General features: G+C 50.1%; 3 protein-coding genes across 3 annotated transcripts in view; 2 read left to right on the top strand and 1 right to left on the bottom strand.

Moving 5' to 3' along the window:
- UBE2L3 (ubiquitin conjugating enzyme E2 L3) overlaps positions 1-6,989 on the top strand; it is a 34,383-nt gene extending 27,394 nt beyond the window's left edge. The window contains exon 5 of the mRNA XM_090257627.1: positions 4,490-6,989. Coding sequence (XP_090113753.1) covers positions 4,490-4,644 — 155 coding nt within the window. The 3' untranslated portion in view covers positions 4,645-6,989. The remainder of the gene's footprint in view (positions 1-4,489) is intronic.
- Positions 6,990-9,754: 2,765 nt separating this feature from the next.
- On the bottom strand, positions 9,755-11,641 carry YDJC (YdjC chitooligosaccharide deacetylase homolog). The gene is made up of 5 exons (XM_090291049.1): positions 11,439-11,641; positions 11,192-11,351; positions 10,891-10,990; positions 10,612-10,789; positions 9,755-10,414 (listed from the first exon to the last, which is right to left on the bottom strand). Exons 1-5 carry the CDS (start codon positions 11,600-11,602, stop codon positions 10,045-10,047), a joined length of 972 nt encoding a protein of 323 aa, XP_090147175.1. The 5' UTR covers positions 11,603-11,641; the 3' UTR covers positions 9,755-10,044.
- A 2,136-nt stretch (positions 11,642-13,777) lies between these two features.
- On the top strand, positions 13,778-18,416 carry CCDC116 (coiled-coil domain containing 116). The gene is made up of 5 exons (XM_090291163.1): positions 13,778-13,847; positions 14,081-14,279; positions 15,094-15,657; positions 15,772-16,326; positions 17,464-18,416. Exons 2-5 carry the CDS (start codon positions 14,208-14,210, stop codon positions 18,229-18,231), a joined length of 1,959 nt encoding a protein of 652 aa, XP_090147289.1. The 5' UTR covers positions 13,778-13,847; positions 14,081-14,207; the 3' UTR covers positions 18,232-18,416.
- The last annotated feature ends 2,045 nt before the right edge of the window (positions 18,417-20,461 follow it).

Below are 20,461 nucleotides of genomic sequence, written 5' to 3'. Positions count from 1 at the left end.
TGCTGAGTCAAAGTAGAAAGCTCTCCAGTGGACTTGGCACTTGGTCATGTACAAGTTTATGTTCATAAAACCTTGACAAATTTTTTTAAAAATTGATTTTAGAGGAGAAAGGGAATGAGAGAAACATTAATCTGTTGTTCCACTTATTTATGCATTCATTGGTTGATTCTTATATGTGCCCTATCGGGGGGCTTGAACCCCCAACCTTGGCATATGGGGATGACACTAAGCAACTGAGCTACCCAGCCAGGGCCGACACAGTGCGCGTGCCTAATTTTATTTTTTTTCCTGTACAAATTCCTAGCTCTGTTGGAATCCTATAGCTGCGCTTTTTCAGGAGTGCCTCCCTTATCAGCCCCTCACACAACTCATGGAGCCCTTACCAAGTTGTGTGTATTAAACACCATGTCTGAGGAGGGGAAGTCCTTCCAGGCTAGCCTACCCAGGCAGACCCTGTACCTCAGACTGCTAGGCCACAGAGAATTACAGGGTCTCCTTCCTTACTGTGAATTAGGGTGTTGAGAGGGGTAGGAGGTGGACTGGACAGGACAGGACGTGTCATAACATGACCAGGTGTGGAGAGGTTTACAGGAGATGAAAACAGGTAAAAGTGCTTTTCCACCTCTTATAGGGATGGCTGCCCAAGAGGGCTGTGTACATATTATTTCTATTTGGGGATAATGGAAATATTTTGGAGTTAAATGGTACTGTTACACAACTTTGTATACTTTTAAAAGTTTATTTTTTTGGTATGTGAATTATATCTCAATTTTTAAAAAGGAAGTAAAGCATTAAAAATTGAGCAGAATTAGCATAAGGAACGTGAAAAAACAAGGCACAGTTGTATCAAACAGAAAGGTGGTAGGAGCTGGCAATAATAATACTAGAAGAATGTGAAAATAAAGTTTTGTTCAGCCATGTGTCTAGTTCTAGTATATTTCTTAGCAGCAGAGCTAGATCTTAGTTTTGTGGTATAATGAGATTTGCCATACAAAATACAGCCAGTAACAAAGCCAGCATAATTCTGAATCTATAGGTATTAAATAACATAATATAGCAAAATAACATGTAGACAAATAAAACAACTATAAATTGAATGTTTTAATCCCCCATACACTATTATATCAAATCAAGTAGGGAAATTTATTAAAAGGAGTGAAGAAATATAGCAGACAGGTTAAGATTAGTTTTTAGGACACATTTAATGGAAGGCACCGTTCCCATTTTACTCTGTGAGAGTGCAGCGCCCTGGGTGTCCATGAAAAGGGAAATTACAGATAGTGTTAATATCCTCAATTACAAAAAAACTGTCAATAAGAAAAATGAGGAAACTTTATAGGCTTTATTTTTGGATCGTACACAGAGTGGGGCAAAAGTAGGTTTAAGTTGGTATGGGAAATAATACAATAATTAATAAATAATAAAAGAATAAGCTGTGTTTTATACACAACTGTAAACTTACTTTTGCCCCACCCTGTACAATGAGAGAATAGGAGGTAAATTTTAATTGTATTTAAGCCCCTACTTTTTAGAGAAAAAAGTACTTCTGGGGAGCATTTGGGTCAAGAAACCAGGGCCAGATAGTTTATAAAATAAAATGAGTGTGCTGTTCTATATATAAAAAATGATAGGATGGAGCCATAGTTGTCGTTTGACAAGCAGTCATAGCTATCAATGTTCACACTATCAAAACAAGCTAAGTTCAGCTGGATTTTGTTATAGTTTAGCTGAGGAGCCAGAAATGCACCCAAAGGAATAGAGAAAGAATGCAATACTCATCAGAACTACTAAATAAATTTGAAAATATTTAGACTTGATGTAATAAGTAAAAGCAATTTCTCAGGGAAGAATTAAGTAGACAAATAGCAAAGTTGTAAAGTGAATATCTTGAAAAGCATGTCTTAATTATTATCAAATCATTTTATACTAATACATTGGGTATTAAGATAACCATATTAGGAAACTGAAAGCCTGAATATCCGTAACAGAGTGAGCAGGAAAACTTGAAAACTCACCAATGTCCCCCCACATCCACCCCAAAGCATTTAATCCTGTGGGGTTCCTGAAATGCTAATAAAGTAGGACTTCTGCTACAAAACCATTTCTAATCGTGGAAAAAGACTAAAAGTCACTTATTTATGCTGTCAAACTCAAAAAGAGTGAAGAGACTTTGCTAGAAGATCTATTCAAGCTTTTTCGAGTTTGCAAACTGGAAACACAGCTGGGCAAAATGTAAAAGTGTTCCAAAGGAGAAAGAAAAGCTGAGGGGATTCTTAGAGTAAAAGGTTAGTTTCTGAGAAGAATCAGCCTTGGATCTTAGGGTCAAGATTGGACCAAGAAGGTTATCTTTAGATGTCTGATGCTCTGGACAATGGAACGATTTCTTCTTGAGATTATTTGGATGGTCATCTGGAGGTTTGATGTCTGTCCAGGCATTGACACAGTAATTGATGTGCATCCAGGTATTGGCATAAATTCAGAAGTTTAAGACTGGTTAAGACATGCCTCATACCTCAGCCTATTTTATTTTAATAATTTAGCAGCATGACAACAGTGACTCCCATTTTATTTCTTCACTCTGTTTTTCAGTGCTACAAGTAGCACATAAGGAAAATGGAGCAGTCTTATGTCTGAATGAGGCGTAGAGAATCTTGGAGTGCACTAAAACACAGCATGGCCGGTGTTCTGGAGAAGCTATGAAGGTGCTATTTGGAAGTGTTTGTTCCAGTGTGGTCTCTTCCCCAAGCTGGACAGGAGGAAGCCTTATGTGCATATTTTAATGTTTGAGACTATTCCAACCAGGAGTGCCTTGTCCTTTTGTTGATGCACGCCTTCTGTTTATGGCCAGTAAAAGTTATTTTCCATTTGAGTTACATTTACTTCCCTTAAAAAAATATTTATATTAAAAAGTGAAATTTCAATAAAATATATTAAGTAAGTTATTGTTTAGGCTATGTATGGATATATGGCAAACAGTGGAATACCAGTCGTTAAAGTTGGGGCAATAGGAATAAGAAAATAGCTTTATCATCATTTCTTCTCAGGTAGGTAAGAATCAAATATAGAAGGGATAAATTTTGAAATAAGAGACAAAAATATACTTCCAGGGTATGCTTTCTCTTTTAGGTAATACAGATGAAATGTGAAGGGAGGTGATAATGTCTGCCCCTGAGGTTAGCAGAGAGATTGAATTAGAGCTGGATGGCCCTGGCCTGCACAGATACTTTCAGGCCTTTCGCCCCTGCTTGCTAATCACAGTCCACCTTCCTTGCCCAGCCATCCTTCCTCCTTAACTCAGCGCTGCAGAGCCACCCTACTTTGCTTTTACCCCATTGCCTCACCTTTGCCCACTGTGGTCACAGGAACCCTTGATTGCCTCTGTCTCACCTGGTGGCGTTAATAGGCAGGTGGTGGGGGGACAGTAGGTGTTTGGACACCTGGATAGGAGTACTCTGCTTTTCCCATGACTCAGCCAACACCAGCATGTGAACCCATTCCTCGTAATATTGGCATGAAAAACATGGGCCCCTAGTAAAGGAATCCATGATATGATATCATCAGTCCAGAGGAGAGACGCCTTTTTGCTAGGAATGTGGCAGTGGGAAGGAATGCAGCATTCTAGGGGCACTGGTCCTGATGGGGCCAGAGGGTAAGTGGCAGTGTGTGTGAGGTAGGGGGTGGTGGCTGTGTGCACCCCACTTCTGAGGAGGCCTGGGGCTCCTGGACCTTCCATACTTCCCTCGATCTCCCTCCCCCACCTTCAGTTCCCTCATGGTCCTTTTCTCCCAGGGCTAGCCTTTCAGTACATCTAGGACTCACTGCTCTTTAGAAGATCATTGTAGAACCCACCCCGAGACATCCGTGTGGTTCGGTGTGACTTCTGCCCCTGGAATGGACAGTGTGATGCCACTGGGGGTTAAACTCCCAGTGGTTAGACAGGGTGGTCAAATGAACCTTTCTTAGCTGATTCAGAAGCTTCTCGGGGTCTTCCAGGGTCAGCTTACTATGCCTTTACATGGTACAGGCCTGTCATGCCCCCTTCATTCTTACACACATCGAAGCTGCCCTGAGCTGAGTGCAGTTCTGGAACACACCACTCAGTCTTTGCCCTGGAGAAGCTTCACGCACGCATGCATGAGAAAGAGAGAGAGGAGAGTGCGCGTGTCAGGCCTGAGGTCTCCAGAGTCCGGGAGAGGGAGAGGAGTGGCTGGGGACTGAGACTCACCAGGGTGTAAATTCGGGGAGGTTCCTGGAGGAGGAGGAATCACTCTGCACAGTTATCCACTGTTGACTTGTTTGTTGTCCATCACTTTCTCCTAATGACAGAGGAAAGTTAAGTGCTGGTGGTGATAATTTTGGATACATCAGAGGCTGCTTTGTCTTAGAAGCACATAGCTGTAAATCAGTGTTAAGAGTCAGAATTGCCTGTCTTGCCTTGGCACTTTCTGAGACTATTGTAACCAGCAATGCCTTCTCCTTTTCTTGGCAGTAATCCAGTCCCTCATAGCACTGGTGAACGATCCCCAGCCCGAGCACCCACTTCGGGCTGACCTAGCTGAAGAATACTCTAAGGACCGTAAAAAATTCTGTAAGAATGCTGAAGAGTTTACAAAGAAATATGGGGAAAAGCGACCTGTGGACTAAAATCTGCCACGACTGATTCCAGCGAGTGTGAGCAGAGACCCCGAGCAGTGCATTCAGACACCTCGCAAAGCAGGACTCTGTGGAAAATTGACATGTGCCACCGCCTGGCGTTCGCTTGTGGCAGTTACTAACTTTCTACAGTTTTCTTAATCAAAAGTGGTATAGGTAACCTGTAAAGAAAGGATTAAAAATTTAAGATGTTCTAGTTCTGCTCTCTTTGTTTTAAAAATCACTGCTTCAATCTACCCTAAAAGAATGGTGTTTCTTTTCTTGGTCCAAATTTATCCAAAATCTTCAACTTATATTTAGACCTTAAGGTTTAACATAAAATGTTGTGGTTCCCTTTCTTCACCTGCCCTTGCAACTCCCACTTCCTTGCATTCAGTTTATTTTTCACTCACTCACTTCCCCAGACCCCAGGCCCTGTCTCCTCCACAAAGGAGAAGAGACAGTTCTGTCCAGTCTGGTGGCTTCTCTTCTCCCATGTTGCACTGCCTGGTGTGGGAGTTTGTTCAAATTTTCCTGGTTCCAATTTATAACATCCTTTTTTAAAAAAACTTAAAAACAAGCAAACTACCACCACCACCACCACCCAGAAAAGCTGAGGAAAGGGAGGCCCAGCTCTTATGCAAAAATCTGGCCAATGTTACAATAACGTTGATTAAATGGCAACTTGATGTCTGTGTGTGTGACTGAACTCCAGCCTGGCCCAGCCTGCTTGGGAAAATCCTGCAATAGGTCTGTGGCCACCCCAGGGGTGGGCCTGCCAGCCAGAGGACACTGTGCTTCCGTGAGGAATTTCTCATCAGAGGCTCCTGAGATCAAAGGTTGGCGCTCCTCCCTGCAGCCATTTTAGAAGATGTGCTGGTCATTGCAGACAACGCTAAAGCCAGAATGTCCATTTGAAATTCCATGGTCACCTGTCGGCAAGCTCCATCTGAATGTGCCACCGAGCTTGCTCTCCAACTCCTCAGTGCAGCAGCCCCGCCTCAGCCGTCCCTCACAGCACGGTTTGACCCTTCGCGGGGTTGGAATTGGCAGGACTCAACTATAGCCAGCACCAGTCTGGGGTCCCTGGCACCCTGCTGGCCTCTTCTTTCAAAGCAGCCAGCCCAGCCCAGCCCAGGAACAAGACGGCCTTCCCTCTCCCTCTGGACTCACAGCCTTTGCAGAGTCAAGCTCCACTTGAAGCTCACTCAATAATATCCTTTACCTGTGTTTTATATTGTTTTGACTGCCTTTTTTTGTAGAAATAAAAATTGACCTTAGAATTTATCCTCAGATGAACTTGTCAGGATTTGAATGTTAATGTCTTTTTCAAAGCAAGTGGGATTGTCCCTGAAATAGTGGAGACTACATGTCACTGACACCCAGAGGAAGTCACCAACTCTGCTTCAGCCACTGGTGGCTTCCTTTTTTAGCTCTCCGGGTTACTAGATTCTGTGGAGAAATGACTTAAAGAAATTTGGCTTTGTTTTTAGTTCTAAAACTTGAGATCTTTCCAGGGCTTATGACCTGTAAGAGAGCTTGGTTTTTTACCTGTGCAGAAGTGGGAGTGATGGGTAGGTTTGGGAGCATAACGTTGTTTAGTCGTCCAGGTGTGTGGCCCCTGTAGTGTCAATGAATTCAGCTTCTTTAGTCCTACATACTCATGGGGCAGGTTCTGGAGACTCCCATATGCCCAGGAGAGCTGGGCCCGCATTTCGGCATCTTGTCTCTTCATTAGCAGAAATGATGATGGACTTTATTTCACTCACACAGATTTGTAATAAAATGCCAAATTCTGTCAGAAGCTATCCAAATAAGCCACCATTGTTGCTTCTCTGAATCCAAAATTATTGCCATTCTTGGAAACTGCCCCATTGCTTCGTGTTTCTACCAACGTAGTTCTGCCTGCCTGTCACCCCTCGCTTCTCTGTTCACCATGGGAGATACCTTTGTCAAACCGGCAGCCCCTCAGGGGACTCTCAGCCCTGGCATTGCACCCCCTCATTTACCCCGACAGGTGAGCCCTGGCCCTGGGAGAGCAAGGCCATGGGTGTTCCCTCCCTCAGGCCTGGGTGGCTTGCTCCATCCAACCTGAAGCAGTTCTGGTGGTCGCCAAGCCCTCAGGGCAGGCTTTGAGCACGCTAGTGCCCTGGCAGCTTCGAAGCCAAACATTTGGGTCCTCGGGAAGGGGAGAGCTGTCACCACTGACCTGAGCCCACTCAGGAATTTAGTCCTGCCCGAACTGAACCAAAGTGGGCTGGGTCCTCCCCCTCCTTCCTGCCCCCCATGGCAGAGAATAGGCTAAGATGCTGCGATCCGGTTCTGCTGCCCTTAATAAAAATGCTCTCCAACACTGATTCATTGTGTGGGTTTCTTCCTTACTGGCAGTGCCAGTGCCAGGGGCCTGTGCTCTCAGAGGTGTGGGAAGGGTGGCTGGGGTCTCTGGTGTCCCATGGTTGCTGCCTGCTTCTCTCTTCCCCTGGCCAGCTTCCAAAGGAGGTGCATAGAACCCTTCCCCTAGGGGAGCAGAAAAGGCTGAAGAGTCTAGATTATTGGGGTCTACAGAGGAACCCCTTTGGTGCCTGGGGATGGGACAGCACCTCTATGTATATGCATCACTTTAGTCCTGTCAGCCCCAGGAGAGTGATATTAACCACATTTATCAGAGGAGCAAACTGACCGTTCTGATAAAGGTCATGGAACTAATGAGGGTGTACCTGAGGGTGAGGGCAGTGCTAGGCCATTTTCTGGAAGGGTTCCACCCAGAAACCCCCTGGGTTCCCAGGACAGGGGGCTCCTAAGGCACTGATCAGCCCAGGGCTCTGACACTTTTTTACTTTTTTAAATTTAATTATTTTTTTTAAAGATTTTATTTTACTTAAGAAGAGGAAAGGAGGAAGAAAGGGAAACATAAACGTGTGGTTGCCTCTCGCATGCCCCCAACCTGGGGGTGTGGCCCACAACCCAGGCATGTATTCTGACTGGGAATTGAACTGAAAACCCTTGGGTTCACAGGCCAGCACTCAATCCACTGAGCCACACCAGCCAGGCTGACACCATTTTTTAATCAACCAAGTTCCTTGCCTGTAATGACACCAGCTGAGATTAGGTCTGCCTGTGAGCCGTCAGCAGGTTTCTGAGAGGGAAGATTTTACCTGGGGTGTCATTTTACCAGGAAGCAAGGAGCAGGCCTTTCCTCTGATTGTCAGCTGGGGTACTCTACCTTGTCCCAGCACTATCCTCTGTGAAGCTCAGGACAACCTCAAGGGCACCATCACTGTATTCCTATTTTTGTAGAGGAGGAAACAGCCTCAGTGACAGCCAAGGGCACATGGCCTGTTTCTCCACAGTCTAGCTCCTATTGCATTCCACCATTGGTCCCTTTGAGTCCAGACACAGCCACAGTTCACCCCTCCTCAAAGCCAGAGGCCTGCAAGATCCTCTCAACTTCCTGAACCCTGGAGCCACCATCTTCTTGCCTTCCTTCAGTTTTAATTGTTCAGTTTAAAATATGTGCCTGCTTCATCACTCCAGTGCCCATTGCAGCCTGGCTTCTGTCACCTTCTAGCCCCCTGAGGTTCCTCTGGCAAGGGCCTCAGGACTTCCTCAGAGCCAAGTCCATAGGCTGGTGGCCTCAGCCCTGCTCTTTCTTCACTTGGCAGCATCTCCTGACCCATTGGGAGGCAAAGCCAGAGCTGGTGTGAGTTCTTCCTGCCCCATCCCAATTGGCTTCTCCTTGCTTCCCTCGTGCAACATGGGGGAGTGGCAGCCACGTGAGGACCTGAGCTAAAGTTGGGACTTAAGCATAGTGCCTGGCCCAGGCAGTACTTGGTAACAACCAATCTTGGGTGACTGGAAGTGTTTCTGCTTGCAGACTATGCTCCTGGGGGCATAGTAAAACTGACTACCCAATACTGCAGAAGCCATAACCAAGGCCCAGGGAGGGAAGTCTTAAACACTGATGGTTCCTACCACTGGTCTGGGCCCTCAACTCTGCTCATGCTTCTCTCCCTCCCTGAATGACAGTACTCACTCCCACAGCTTCATCTAACACTTACTCAGATCTCCAATTCTCCCTCTTGCCCATCCACACCTGTCCTGAGCCTGAGAGCCACATAGCCAGCTGCTTCCTCTCAGAACAGCAGGAACCCTCCTTGAAGGAGGTGCCCTTGCCAACAGGCTGCCTTCAGGTCACCCCTACTAGTTCCAGCCAGCAGCAAAGAGATGAGGGTGAGACAACAGGAGGGACCAAACTCAGTGATTCCAGTTCACAGCCATGGACAAAAGGTAGAAGGGGCTATGCCTAGAAGAATCAAGGTTAAGTTGGAAGATAGAGCCAGAAAAAGGGGCTGAAGCCACTATCAAGGATGGGGTCATGGTGGATGGAGGCAAAAAAGACAGATTCCCCCCTTCTTCAGAAAACTGCATGTCCCTCAAGGCTGCCTATGCCAGGAGAGAGCTCTGTTGGCACCTGGTTCCATGTCTGGCACAGTGCATTGCAAATACATGAACAGCTTCAAACGCCTGCTCTGCCACTCCCACCACTAGGTCTGTGAAATGGGGACATTAATGCCTACACTTAAGCAGTATTACAAGAGACAAGAAGGATCAATGTGGTGAAACAAGAAGGATCATGTGGTGTTCCATCTGCCTTTCCATCCCCCAGAGTGGATCAGGACTCCCTGTGCTTCCAAGAACTCCCTCCCCTTCCCCCATCTGCTCCTTGCATGTCCTGATCGGTCACAGGGCATCCACACATTACCAGGTCCAGTTGGGAATCCAGCATCCTATTTCCACAGAAGACTGTCCCTCCTGGAAAAATTTAAATGCACACCTTTTTGCAGTACCTCCTCAGACTTGTCCCCTAGGACGGCAAAGGGCTTCTGACTTAGAACAAGTGACTGCTTTTTAAGTAAAAAATTATTATAATATACCTTCCAAAAAGTATCCAGATGAGACATTATTCTCCCCCCACACCCCTCAAAAAAACAAAACCCAAGCATGAGCTAAAGGAGACGAGCTTGTTTTATACATCTGGGACAGCGACCAGGTTTGGGCCCCAAAGTTGTTTTTGTCCTTTGTCTGTGAAGGTTTTCTGGGCACAGTTTATGAATCACTCAAGTTCACAAGACACATTATTTTATTAATAGTGATCTCTCACCACTACATCTAAACATGTTTACATGGAAACATCAAGAGCACAAAACGCTTGGCAGGCCCCAGGCCAAGATGTTACAGGCTGACCTGCCTGCAACCAAGAGGGCTTGCCGAAGCTCTGACCATCACTCTTTGAGTCATGAGGACCTGGGCATAGAGGTGGCATCACTGCCTAGGGCTTGGTTGTGGGCTGTGCCAAAGCTCAGCCCTTGCCCCCTTCCTGAACACTATTGCTTTAGTTCTTGGCTGTCAGGGTCACAGTTGAGAGGACTCCAGGAAGGTTTCCATAGTGGCTTCACCGGGGACCCCTTCCCTGGGTCTCTTACAGTCTAGGTCTTGGAGGGCACAGAACTGCACGCCATCTTGGGCAAGCTGGGCCTGCAGTGTGGGCTCGGTGAGGACACGCAGCTCATGCAGCCGCTCCCAAGAGCAGGAAAAGGCGTCGGGGCCTTCACCGCAGCCTCCAGCCGGTGGCACACTGGGGTAGCCTGGGTGGGCCATCAGCTCAGCTGTCAGGCAGTGGCCTGTGGGTGTACCTTCCAGGGCCCGAGCCAGTGCCCCTGACACTCGATGAGCGGACATATGCCGGCCGCAGGTGCTCAGGCCCACAAAGACATCGGTCCACCTGTGGATACCCAGGCATCAGAGCAGGGACTGGCAGGACAGCGATGGACAGGGCTAGGCTGAGGGGCAGATGGATCAGGGGTGGAGCCACAGCTGGTCGAAGAGAAACTAACTCAGCTGGACACTTGCACAGCCAGCTGGAGCCATTAGGATCTGGGCCAGGCAGGGAACAGGGCATGGCTGTTGCAGGGGCCTCACCTTAGGCCTCTTCGGGAGAAGGGACCAACAGCGGCCCGGGCGTCACGCTCCACCGCACTTGCGAAGGTGCGTGCGGGAGCCTCGAGCCACGTACAGCTGCCCAATCCGCGCTCCAGCGGCAGCCGAGTGAAGCGCACCCCGTGGGCCTGCAGCGTCTCTGCAAACACCTGGCACACGCCTGCAAGCGGGCAAAGTGCAGTCAGGGAGAAGAATGTCTGTCTACCTGGGAGGGCCTACCATCCCACCTGGGCACACGGCCCCCTGCCTGAGACCACCAACCTGGGAGCACGTGCACGTGCTGGTGCCCGTCCACGTGAGTGGGTTTCCTGCCCAATAATTCCTGGAAGCGACTCAGCTGTGCCTCCAGCTCTTCCCGCACCTGGAAGGAGTGGGCAATAGGCACCTTAAACGACTGGAAGCAGCTACCGAAAAGAACCCCTTCCTATGCCAGCATGCGACCGCCCCAGAGTTGGAACCAGGGAAGTATCCAGTGTCCGCTCCCGCCCCTGATTGCGCCATGCTACCCTCGGAGCGGACCCTTGGTGGGAGGGGTCCGTTTCCTGCAGTCGCATTTCCGCACCTGAGACAAAGCCACATCTCCGGCCGCTACAGCCTCCCGAAATCCCATCTTGCCCAGGAAGAAGCCCTCGGAGCCGAGCAGCGAGGAGGCGCCGTGGCGGGCAGGGCCCACGGGGCAGCCCTCGGTCAGGTTGGCGTGGAGGCCGGTGGGGATTTGGTACCTGAAGGTGGAACGCGAGCGGGAGTACTGGCGGCTGTGCAGCGGCGTCTCCCCAAGCCTGCCCTCTCTGTAGGGGGTCACTCCTCACCTGCGGGCCAGTTCTGCAGCAGTCTCTGCCGCCACGCCGTTGACCAGCAGGGACACGCTGGTCACAGCCCCGGCCAAGAAGGCCTCTACGATGCCCTCATCCCGCCGCGGGCAGTAACCAAAGTCGTCTGCCGTGACCACCAGCCGCATCCGCGGCCAAGCCATCCTTCGCTTCCGGCGGCGGCTGGGGACGTGAGGGGAGTGGACTAAACAGTCCAGGCCCCGCCCCTAAACGCTCTTACCCGACGCGCCTGCACTTCGCCTTTGTTCTTGCCACCTAGCGGTCCCACAGTGGCCCTACACGACCTACCTCTAGATTTATTGCAAAGCGAAACTTTCAGTGACTGCAAAAATGATTCTTAATATGAAAAATTCAGGAAACAAAAAATGAAGAAAGAAGTCTCTTGACCTTCCCAGACATTACCGCTGTTAACTGAGTATAGTGCCCTTCTAGTATTTTTACTAAGCAAATAGACACACCCAATTCCTCTTCTCTCCCACGCCAAAATTTTGAGGAATGATCAAATCGATGTTATCTCGTCCTTATATTGTTTCATTTTTTAATAGTATGAACTTTTTCATGTTTTTATTAGCTTTTTTTTTTTAATCCTCACCCAAGGACGTTCTTTTCATTGCTTTTAGAGAAAGAAGAAGGAAGAGAGAGAAACATAAGAAAGAATCATCGATTGGTTGCCTCCTTTACGCACCTCAACCGGGGATCGAACCTACCACCCAGGCATGTGCCCTGCCCCAAATCAAACTCAAACTTTTGGCTACTGGAAGATGCTCCAACCAACCAAGCCACACCAGCCAGGGCTTTATTAGCTCTTTATGTTCATTGCCCATTTGTCTTTTACTGGTTTTCCTAAGAGAAGGCCTTTTTTGTGTTTTGTAAAAGCTCTATACTATAAGAAAATGAAATAAAACATGTAATACCAATTGCTTCATTTGAGAAAGCACTAACCCCTGCTTCTGTCTTACATTTTACAGTCATAGCCTCCTTTTTCTCTCTGTGGTCCAGAGAAGCTTTCCGTACCCATGACTATACAAATAGTCACATGGCTGATATGATGTAGCTGTCTTGATTTTCCCAGTGGAAGTGCAGCATTTGTGTTCAGCCTGTGACATTGGTAATGTCATTTCTGTTTACCAATCTGTTTTGCAGATGAAAAAACAGGCTCAGAGAAGGGAGGTTTCTTGCCCAAAGTGACCATGCAAGGAGTAGTAGAGCTGGGACTATCTCCAAAGCTCTGAGCCTTCATCTGGGTCTGCTCTGGTTCTTCAGGCCCTGGCTGCCCCTAGATCAGGGACAGAGAGAACAAAGCCAAGTTTGAGAATAAGAAATAATAGCCACTTCTGTGAGGGCAGTGTAAGAATTGGAGGCCTCAAAAGAGTTCACCAAGCTCTTGGCATAAGAAGTGTTGTGTTCAAATGTGATTATTAAATCATCAGACTTCAATCAACCATCATTCTCCACTAGGAAGCTGATCCTGGAAAGGCTAAAAGTCCTGAATGTCCTAAGACTGGAAGGAGAAAATTGACATTTGTTGAATACCTATTCTAATACTACTAGTGGTATTAGACATATTAGAGATTAGGGATGAGCACCAGTTACTACCCCCAAGGAGCTCCATCTGGTAAACAAGTAACAACAAAGTGTGGCAGAACCTGGGGTGCAGTTTGTGATCATTCTGTATGGGAAGGAGGGGTGAGTCTTTTGGGAAGGCTTCTCTGAAGAGGTGACACCTGGGAGGGGGACTGCATGAATTTACCAGGCAGAGGGGGAGAGGAACTAAAGATATGCGGTGATCTTGTGGGGTGCCAGTATGTTGTATGAAAACTTAATCTTCATACTCCCATGTGGAAGGATATTCAGCTACACTTATAGAGGAGGAGCAGAGAACTAGAGAGGCTGAGTCACACAGGAGGGAAACAGCAGAGCTAGAAATTGAAGGTAGGTCTGTGGCTTAAAGCCAAAACCCTCCACTGAGCTCAGGGAGAATGCAGAAGGAGAGGGCACAAGACAGATCCTGCGGTTGTCCATATTGGGTGAGGGGAGGATACTGGAAAGAAGACAGAAAGCAAGAGGCTCAGGACAACGCAGGGACCAGAGAGGAGCTGAAGAAGGCACTTGTGTCTCGAGTAGACTGGCTTTGTCCTTTAGGCTCCCCTCAGGAACCTCTCCCTCTGGGTTCAGAATGAAGCGACGGAATCGGAAGAAATGAGGGAGGGGCCAACGTGGGCCCCGCCCACAGCCTTTGTGTCGGGGAGGTTAGAGAACGAGTTCACGCTGAGAGCCAATCAGGGTGCTGCATGCAAATGAGCAAGCAGCGAGGACCCTAGAGCAGCGTCCTTGCCCTCCAGAGGGCGCAGATTGCACTGGCTGGCACCAAGTGTGGTGCCGACTCTGGTAAGTGGATGTGCTCTGGGCCAGGGACAGATGCCAGGGCGACCAGGGTCTGAGATGGTCAGAGACAGGATGCAGACATCCTTGAAACCTCACCCCGGACGACTCTGGAAACGGGTGTGTGGGCAGATGTCCACGGGACTCCAAGGAGAAAAAGGGCCAGTCACCTGAGAGACATGGGATGGGGGGAGCAAGTGACCTGTGAAACCCCGGGCCACTGACATAGTGTTCAACAGGCGAATGGAGATTTGAATCCTGGGGAGACTGTCACGCCATCTCCCTGTCTGACGCTAAAGGAATCCGCAGCTGCACTGCAGAACTGAAGAGAGAGGAGGCTGGTAGCGGACCCTGGATATTCACATCATGACCAGCTGTCGCCACCACTCAGGATACCTGGCGGATGATGAGGCTGGCCACACCATGTACCTGGCCCGGGTATGTGCCGGACAGGGCCTGACTGAGGCCCACCGACCCCGTCATTTTCCTCACCAGCTCTGGTGCCCCAGATCACAACCATCCCTTTCTTTTTCCTTTCCTTTCCTTTTCTATTCTTTTCATTTCTCTTTTCTTTCTTTTTTATAATATCCCTTTCTCATTTCCTATTGACCTCCCCTCTGGGCCTCTTAATGATGTCCTTATCTCCTTGACTACTGCTCTGATCCTCTACTGGGCCCTAGACACTCTCAATTTCATCTAGTGTCCCCTGACTTCCAGTGGCCTGGGAGGGGCTTAATGGGCTGGGCGCCCAAGTGGAATCGTGGAGTGTACTCAGGGCTTAGAACTCAAGTTGCAGAAGCAGCCATGGGGTATGCAGGGCTCGACCACAGGTGGTCTGTGCAGCCCAGCAGTGGAACAGGGCTGGCCTGCTCCACAGATGGATGAGGAGCCCAAGTAGGACTCACAGGGGTTTTGTGATTACCCACTCACACCCTTTGTGAGGGCAGAAGTGGGCTTTCAGGCTCCCAGGCCAGGGCTTGTGTATGTGAAAAGTACACATCAAGGAAGATTCAGAGCAACCCTAAGTAGATCCCCACTTTGCAGACCAGGATGCTGGACCTCAGGATGGACCACTGTGCTCACAGTCTCACAGGTGGCAGAACCAGTGTCCAAACGCAGGGCTGTCTGACTCCAAAACACATTTCCTTCCACTGCCCACTCCCCACTCAGCTCCTGGTGCTTTAGGAGGACCCCAGGGATTCTCTCCTCCTCTGGGGCATTTCTGCCCACTGTGACATGCCTGTCTACTCAGGTGCAGCCACCTAAGAAGCCAGCATTCCCGAAAATGGAGCAGGCCTCCAGGCTTGGCCATATGCCACAGCCACCATCAATGTGTGGCCCCTCAAGTAGCTCATGGCTTCGCAGCCACCGTCGAAACTTGAGGGGTCCTCGGCCCTTTGGGAGCTTCCTGGATTTCCTTGTCGAGGGCCAGGTACTGGATAGCCTGCAGAGGGTGGTGGAGGAAGCAACTGAGTGCATGGCCACCATGAAGACAGAGACTGGAGTGCCGTTGGTAGAGGTGCAGGACCCAGTGGAGGTGCCAAGGGGAGGGCGTCGGGTACGTACGCGGCCCAGCCTCAGTACTGTTCACCGGCACCGTGTCCAGCCCAGCCTCTGCACTGGGCACCCCAACAACTACCCATCCTGCTCCAGCTCCATGTCTGATTCACATAGCAGCATTGCAGCCAGCTGTTTGGGCTCCCACAGCCAGGACAGCAACCTGGGCTACTGTGGCTTGGGCCCACTGCCACCCATGAGGGACAAACTTCTGCAGGAGAAGAGTCTTAAACGGCTGCTGCAACTGGAGAACAGAGGGGTGAGCTGTGGGGCCTTGGCATGGGGTAAGTAGGAGGGAGCCCACCCCAGAGCCCAGGTTCAAGCCTGGCTTGGCTGTTCCTGGACACCTCTGAGAATCCCCCTCTCTCTTTAGAAAAGCCTGGGGAAGTCCTGCTCCCAGGGGGACTCCCTGCTGAGGGACTCTCTGGGCTCAAGCCTGAGCATGCCCGGAGCATCAGAGCTGGGTCGTGGAGATAGAGGGCTGATCTCCCTCAAGAGAGAGTTCAACAGGGAGATCAAATCCTTGTTGAGCCAGCCAGGGTCCTTCGACTTGCCTGGCTACTCTTCACTCCGAGAGCCCCATCGGACCCTAGACTTCCTCGCCAAGCACCACCTCTTCCCTGCCCTGCAGAGCGTGGTCAGCCAGGCTGTGGACAAGCTCAGTGGCGCCCGCCGGCACAATGGCTGCCCCCTCTTTCCATCAGAATGGGAGCCCAGCACAGAGCCCAATTCGGAAGTCACACTGGCCTCCAAGTGGGCCACACCCACTGGAGGGGAGGACCCCTATGATTCCCCCCTCACCACAAGCTCCAACTTCAAGAAGGGTCGAAAAAAGAGCATCAAGTCTGGAGGACAGGGCAAGCTGAAGGAAAATGCCCAAGGGACCACCAGATTCAGGCTCCAGGTGATACCCACAGAAGAGCCCAAGGTCCTCTCACCCAACCCCAGGCAGAAGGCATCTGACCAGGGCCCCCCAAAACAGAAACTGCCCATGTCCTCTTCGGGGCCCCAGAGCTCCAGCCAAAGGGCCCAGCCCTGGTGGCACCTACACCTCACCCTGCCCACCCCTGGGATCAAGGTGGAAGTGCCCAGCCAGGCCCACCTCACCCAGGTCACAGCTCCACTTGCTTCTCCCTGCCCTCTCTCCTCCCACCACCACCCTGTGTTCTCACCACTCACCTCCTTAGAAAGAAGCTTCTCTCCAAGAGTCACTTCACTGTACCTGGAGATGACATCCTCAAGGGCGGGACTTGGAGGGTTAGGGGCAAAGATGCAAGGGAAGGGCCCCTTCAGCCACCATTCCTAGTAGCCGCTGTCATTGGCAGGTGCCCATGGTTCAGGTCTCTTGCCCTGCACTATGGAAACCACCTGAGCAGGGGACAAGCTGAAGGGGCCCAGGAACCCTGGCCTAGTTACTGCTAGGTGTTGTCAAAGATAAATAAAGGCTATTTTTTATTCTAGGTATTTTTTAAAACATTTGCACGTTAATCTTGGAGACCTTCCCCTGTGGGTAGGGTCCTATGCCTTGTGGACAGCAGCCTGAGTGCAGAGTGGGGCCCTGAATCCTAGGTCTAGCGCCCTTTGGACAGGACTCCAGTGGATCTGCCCTGACAACAGGGAGTTGACCAGGAAGGGTATAGAAGAGATATAGGTGGTTTTCACCCTGGCAGGAGTCCAGCACAGCCCCCGACCCTCTTCTCACCCATCAAGGCACAGGTACACTTCCCTTCTCTGAACACTGGGCTGGACAAGAACTTGCTGGAACATAAATTGTCCAGGCTCCAGTTTGGCTGACACTGTGACTACAGTCACCAGCCCTGTCCTGGGCCTGACTGGTGTGGCCAGTGTGAGGCTAGTGTGGGAAGTGTGAGGGTTGGCTGACATGCAGAACTTGTGCTCAGCCGTTTAGCAGGACAGCAGAGCAGATGTGTCGAGGCCATACCCTTAGTGTGACAGGTGTGGTGTCCATGTGGGTAACATGAAGGGTGCTCTAGGTGTGAGGGGCATCCCAGGGCAGCAAGAGTGGCATGACATGTCTCCCTTTCCCTCCCTGGCTGCTGCACAGAGCCCCAATTACGAGTTCGTGAAGAAGACAACACTGCCCTCCATCTCGTCCAAGTCCATGTTCCACCTGTCCAACCCCTGCTACGAGGAGCTTGTCAACTATTTGACGAAGCAAGCTGTCTCCTTGCTCATTTGCAAGTACAACTTTGAGAGGAGCCTCACCAAGCAGCTGGGCTTCATCTCCTTTAACATCACTGAAACACTCATGGACCTCTTGCTGGGTTTCAAGAAGGTGAAAGGCTCCCATATCTGCCTGTCCTCGGAGGTCAACTGGAGCTGCCTGCTGCGGAAGCTGGCGGAGGCCCAGTGGGCCCAGCAGGTGTCCCAGCAAGTGTCCCCGCAGGCCTCCCGGCATGACACCTCCCATCGCACCGCCTCCCACGGTGGCACCTCCCAGCACATCACAGAGTCCCGATACACCTTGCCCAAGCCTGCCATTGCCATGGATCAGAAGGTGGCCAAGGACCCCCGCCTCCACACTGAGTTGCTGGGCCCGCAGCTTCCCACCCCTCAGGAGGACAATACAGCTGAGGAGCAGGAGCCCATGAACCCCTTGGAGCCCAAGCTCTCCATGTCTTACAGGGCTGGCATGGGCTCACACCAGTCTGAGCAAGCAGCAGACATGAGTGAGAGCCAGAGCAGTGAGGAGGAGCAGGAGGAGAAGTACTACATATTTGGGGGTGATAAGAATGAGGCCCAGAGCACCCCTAAGCCTCAAGTGGAGACAGAGATCAGTCACTCCACAGACAGCTTTGGAGATTCCCACTGAGTCTTGCTAAGCCGAACCGAGTGCTGGATCTCCTGCTCTTCCTTCTGCTCCAGAGAAATGCTGTCCCCCCCCACTGGGCCCTGCCCTGAGTAGAGGTCAGAATGGGCTAAATGCCCATGAGAAACTCTGCTCAGCCTCTCCAGAAAGCCAACAGGAAAAATAAAGTTTTGGTTGGTGGAGCACAATTTACTTGTCCAGAGATTTCAGCCTCCCCTCCATGCACCAGATTACCTGCCCTTGAATAGAACCTCTAGCGGGCCAGGTCTGGCTGCAGCTGGCCTTCATGACAGCTGGCAGTCCTCTGACCCCCGTGACCTCACATGCTCTGTTGAACACAAATTCCTGTTCATGGCTTTTCTCTACTACAGTCTGCATCTTCCTGGCTCTTCAAGCCATGACGGTTCATGGAACCACGCTTTCCTGCTGCTCTCACAGCCACCTGTCTTCCTAATCTGTATTTCTCACCTCCAACTCCTGAATCTGGAAGTTCCATGCCAAGCCACATGGGGGCCGCGGGTTGGTCAAGCACAGGATTGGCTGCCCCAGGCTGGTCACATGACTATCCTTTTTGCAGTGGTTCAGGGCAGGACCACTCTCCCCCCAGAGGGTCTGTGGGCACAGCAGGTATCATGTCCAAGGTTCTCCTGGGGCTTCTGGCCTTCCTGTGCCACAGCTCAGCACTCTCCTTCCCTCTGCCTTCTAGGGCAGTCTGCTTGATCCTCTAATAAGGCATCTTTGCTCAGGGACGAGCTCAACCTCTCCCCTCACCACCCTTTTCCTGTGGATGAGAGAACATGTGAAGATGCTCTACGCTGCCTCACCATGTAGGAGGTAGGTCTCTCATGCCTCCCTCTGGAGCCCACTGGGTGCAGAGAGGCCAGGCCCACTCAACCCAGCCTGAGCATGCTCAGTGGCCCACTGGTAAGGACACAGCAACTGTAGAGCTTCTTCTAGAGCCAGGCAGGGAGCCCACGAACACAACACCCAACCCTGTGATTCAGGGAGGAGGACTTGCTCCACTGCCAGTCAGAGGGACCAGAGTCTCAAGGTGGAGGGTCAGGGATCCATATTTTCTACAGAGATTTTTTGTAAGGATCTTTTAGGGAACATGCTCATCCTACAAGACCCATTCCCTGGTTACCCACCGCCACCACAACCATAGTGTGGGGCCATGACAGCCATTTTCCTGCCTGATTGCCATGCCACTTGGCCATAGTTGCTTGGCCCTATTGGCACATCCCTAGTCCCAGGTAAGCCAGTCAGGTTCTGTCCCAGGAGTCTGCAATTGGGATGCACCAAGAGATTCTGGTTCAGTTTGCTCTGATGGTGTGCATGGTGAGGAGCAGCCTTCTTCCACCCCTTTCCAGAGAAACATGAAATCCTGATGGTGGGAAGGAGCCAAAAAGGGGAGTCCCAAGATTCTGAGAGCAGCTGCTGTGATACCCACCAGCTTCACAGGTCCCACTGCTAAGTCCTCGAGGGAGAATTGAATATATCCTCACCCCAGCCTTAGAGACACCTGACCTTAGCTACTGTTTCAGGTGTCTGTTGCTGTGTGAGAAACCACTCTGAGACTTAAGTGGCTCCAAACCATTTGTCATGATGCTGGGTTTTATTTTTATTTTTTATAATCCACTTCTAGAATGGGGTATTTGTTCTAAACTTGCTCTGCTCAGTGAAAGAGCAAGAGTCCATTTGGTTTGTAAGAGATTGCAAAACCTCTCAGAAGCAGGAAAATCAGGCTGTGGTGGTAGATATCTGGGGGCGAGATGGGGTGGCTTGGATTAGGGTGGTGATGACAGATGCAGGGCAGGTGCCTTACAATCTGTTTTGTAGTCAGTGTTGGGTTAGGTGTGAGGTAAGGAGAAGAATCAAAGATGAATCCCAAGTTTTTGGCTTCAGCAAATGGTGACTGGAGGTGCCATTACTGGGGATGTGGAAACCTGGGTGGTGGGAGGAGCAGTGTGAGGGAGGAGACCAGGAGCTTTGCTTTGGATGTCTTAAGTTGGAGATGTTTGTTGGTATGTCCAACAGGACGCATCTGTTGCTTCCCAGATTGTACTCTAACCCCTCCACCCTAGATTGGAGGCCCCTCAAGTGTAGGATCTGTCAAATCCAGAGCAGACCTTTTAACAATTTAGACACTCTAATTGCTGGAAAGATCAAGATGCCTTATCCCATAATTAATTTGAAATAAAAATAATATTAAGCACAAAAACCCCAAAATAAC

This window comes from Furipterus horrens, unplaced genomic scaffold, assembly GCF_987537825.1.
Source record: "Furipterus horrens unplaced genomic scaffold, mFurHor1.1.pri manual_scaffold_11, whole genome shotgun sequence".
NCBI classification, from domain to species: Eukaryota; Metazoa; Chordata; class Mammalia; order Chiroptera; family Furipteridae; genus Furipterus; species Furipterus horrens.
The sequence above is the reverse complement of the archived record's forward strand: the minus strand, read 5'-3'. Positions and strand labels throughout refer to the sequence as shown.